Source organism: Montipora capricornis, unplaced genomic scaffold, assembly GCF_036669925.1.
Source record: "Montipora capricornis isolate CH-2021 unplaced genomic scaffold, ASM3666992v2 scaffold_302, whole genome shotgun sequence".
NCBI lineage: Eukaryota > Metazoa > Cnidaria > Anthozoa > Scleractinia > Acroporidae > Montipora > Montipora capricornis.
In genome coordinates this window covers 1,073-3,728 of record NW_027180043.1, presented here as the reverse complement: position 1 = coordinate 3,728, position 2,656 = coordinate 1,073, and the positions used below count along the sequence as shown (strand labels likewise).

At 38.1% G+C, this 2,656-nt stretch overlaps 1 protein-coding gene across 1 annotated transcript; it reads left to right on the top strand.

Annotated features, from left to right (window-relative positions):
- The first annotated feature begins 1,052 nt into the window (after positions 1–1,052).
- LOC138035183 (QRFP-like peptide receptor) lies at positions 1,053–2,222 on the top strand. The gene has a single exon (XM_068882006.1). The coding sequence runs from the start codon at positions 1,263–1,265 to the stop codon at positions 2,220–2,222; it is 960 nt and encodes a 319-aa protein (XP_068738107.1). The 5' UTR covers positions 1,053–1,262.
- The last annotated feature ends 434 nt before the right edge of the window (positions 2,223–2,656 follow it).

Here is a 2,656-nt window from a genome sequence, read left to right as displayed (position 1 = left end):
CCGGTGATCGAGCTCCGGCCTTCCAGATCTATAGTCCTGTGTCTTCATCACTACACTACGACGACGAACATGCGCAACCCAACACAGTTCTTTTCATAAATTACTTTTGTATGGTAAGTCAATTGATATCTACGTCTAAAAACCAAACCTAATTCTAACCTGACCCTAATTTTTCTCTAAGCTTAATTTAGGCTTCAAAAAAGTTACTTCAATCTATCTAAGTGCGTATTCGACCTAGGTGAAATGAGGATGACCAAGTTAACCTAAGTTAAAAAGGATTCAACCTGAGAACGGAATTTTATGATCTTGAACTTGGACTTGAACATTTAAAGGACTCGACAAATAAAAAATGTCGTCTATATGTATCAAAGTATTGGCACATATCGTTTGAAGAAAAGAGCCAAGTTTCTCGAAACCTATACATAGTCAAAACATTTCAATTTCCGCTATTTAACAAACGTGTAACAGGTATAGATTATTTTCGGTCTTTCAGTTAACGTAGAACAGCATTGAAGTATTGAAGTATTTTGGGGTAGATTATAAAGAACCTACAAGGAAAAAGGTAAGCAAAAGTCAACGATTTTGTGTGCGCTTTTACAAGACATTTACTAAACTAACTCGGAAAACAACCCAGAAATGTGTGCATGGGGTTGAAACATTGTCTTCTCAAAGATAGCGTCCACTTGTGGATCAATATTCAGACTCATCAACTCAAGCCTTTGTGCTCGATGTCAATGCGCCACTTAGAGGCCGCTTTTATTGGTTCTATTCTGTGTCACTTCATTTTCAGCTGCTTTATCAAACAATCATGATAAAATACATTTTAGCACGGAATGTTACTAATACGAAGTGTATTCGTTCATTGCTTTAAAGCGAGATTGCGTGTATATGAATAATCACGATGTTTTCGTGCAAATTGGGACAAAAAATATTGTAAGGTTTCTAAAAGCCAACTAAACTGCACGAGCCCAGAGGTCTTAAATTTATCAGTGTTTAATTTTTTGAAATTGTACGAAAAAAAAAATTGTGGCTACTTATTGATATTAAATAAAAGAAAAGTTATGATAATTGTGCAGGGGACTCACATTTGATTGGTTATCTGTGATTATTGGCCAATCAGAATGCTTAGTTTGTTACCTTCGATTTTCTTACCGAATTACCTCTTTCCTCTTTTTTGTATTGCGTTACCTAACAACCGCATTTCTCTTAGCCGATCACAAACTATCCTAATGTTCTAACCGTCGTTTTCTTTCTTCACGTAGATGGCCAATGATTCTCATCACCAAAACAGAACACTTCCTCCAAATTTTGAGCCCATTTCTTCATCCGAGTGCATCGCCTGGCTGACAGTATTTAACATCGAAGCTGTTGCTATAGTGACCATGAATGCCCTTACAATCATTATTTTCCTGAAAGAGCGAATCCTTCACAAGCGTACCACGTACCTGGTGATCAGCCTGGCGGTTGCAGACATGTTTGTTGCATACATCTTGATCACTGAGAGTTTGTTATTGGGCGTCAATTGTAACTTGTGGACGATAAACCTGTTCAGGAGCTTTGACATCATCACATGTTTTGCAAGTTTGGCACATTTCTTTACAGCAGCCTCTGTAGCAAACCTTGCTGCTATTTCTTTGGAGAGGATGCACGCAACTTTCCGTCCATTCAAGCATCGCCTCCTGAAAAAGAAGATGTTTGGAGCAGCTGTTGCGGGTGTTTGGTTTACAGCTGCCTTGTCTACAGCTATCACTTGTTCAAAACGTTTCCGGGGCCGCTCAGATATCACTACTATTTTTCAAGGGCAAGCATCATACCTCGCGCTGCTATTGTGTTGCCTTTTGATCATCGTTGTTTCTTACACGTCCATCGCTACTAAATTTAACTGTGGAACGCATCCTCAGCATCATGGTGCAATCAGAAGAGAAAGAAAGCTGACCAAGACATTGTTCATTGTAACAACTGTATCGTTAATACTAGTGATGCCATTTCCATTTTTCGTGTTTCTTTCTTCTGTCACTTCAAGCGAAATGTTTGAAACCATTTCTCATGAAACACGGAAGCATTTAGTTTATTCCTTAGAGTGCTTATTTTACGGAAACTCTCTTATAAATCCATTGTTATATGCATTTAAAATGCCAGAGTTCAAAAGATCTCTGTTTTTATTATTGCGTTGTAGATCTCGCTCGGAGCCAGTTCAGGGTTTTCCTCTTAATGACATTTAAAGTTGTGAGAATTCACTCAGTTAACTGGTGAATATGGTTTAAAAATATATTAAGACCCCTGGCAAAACTTAGTCTAAGAGAAACAATAATACAATACAGACATACTTTCAGGGTTAATGAAACACAACGAAACGACAGAACAGAACAAAACAACTGTTGAGAATCCCAACTGGCTAGAGGCAAACCAGTGGGCTATTTACAAGTGCAGCTGGAAAGTTTAACCAGGGACTACCAGGATCAAATTCAACGAGTGGTCAGAGCGGGTCGTGAACCCGGGTTCTCCGGATCTTAAAGTGCACCTAACCCCCCAAATTTTAATTGGAGTAAATGATTTACTATATTTTTTATAGTACATTTGTGAAAAATTATTAGATTTGCTCAAATCTAGTATCTTTTATGGCCCCTCAAAGTTTGAAAAATCGCACCTAAATGGC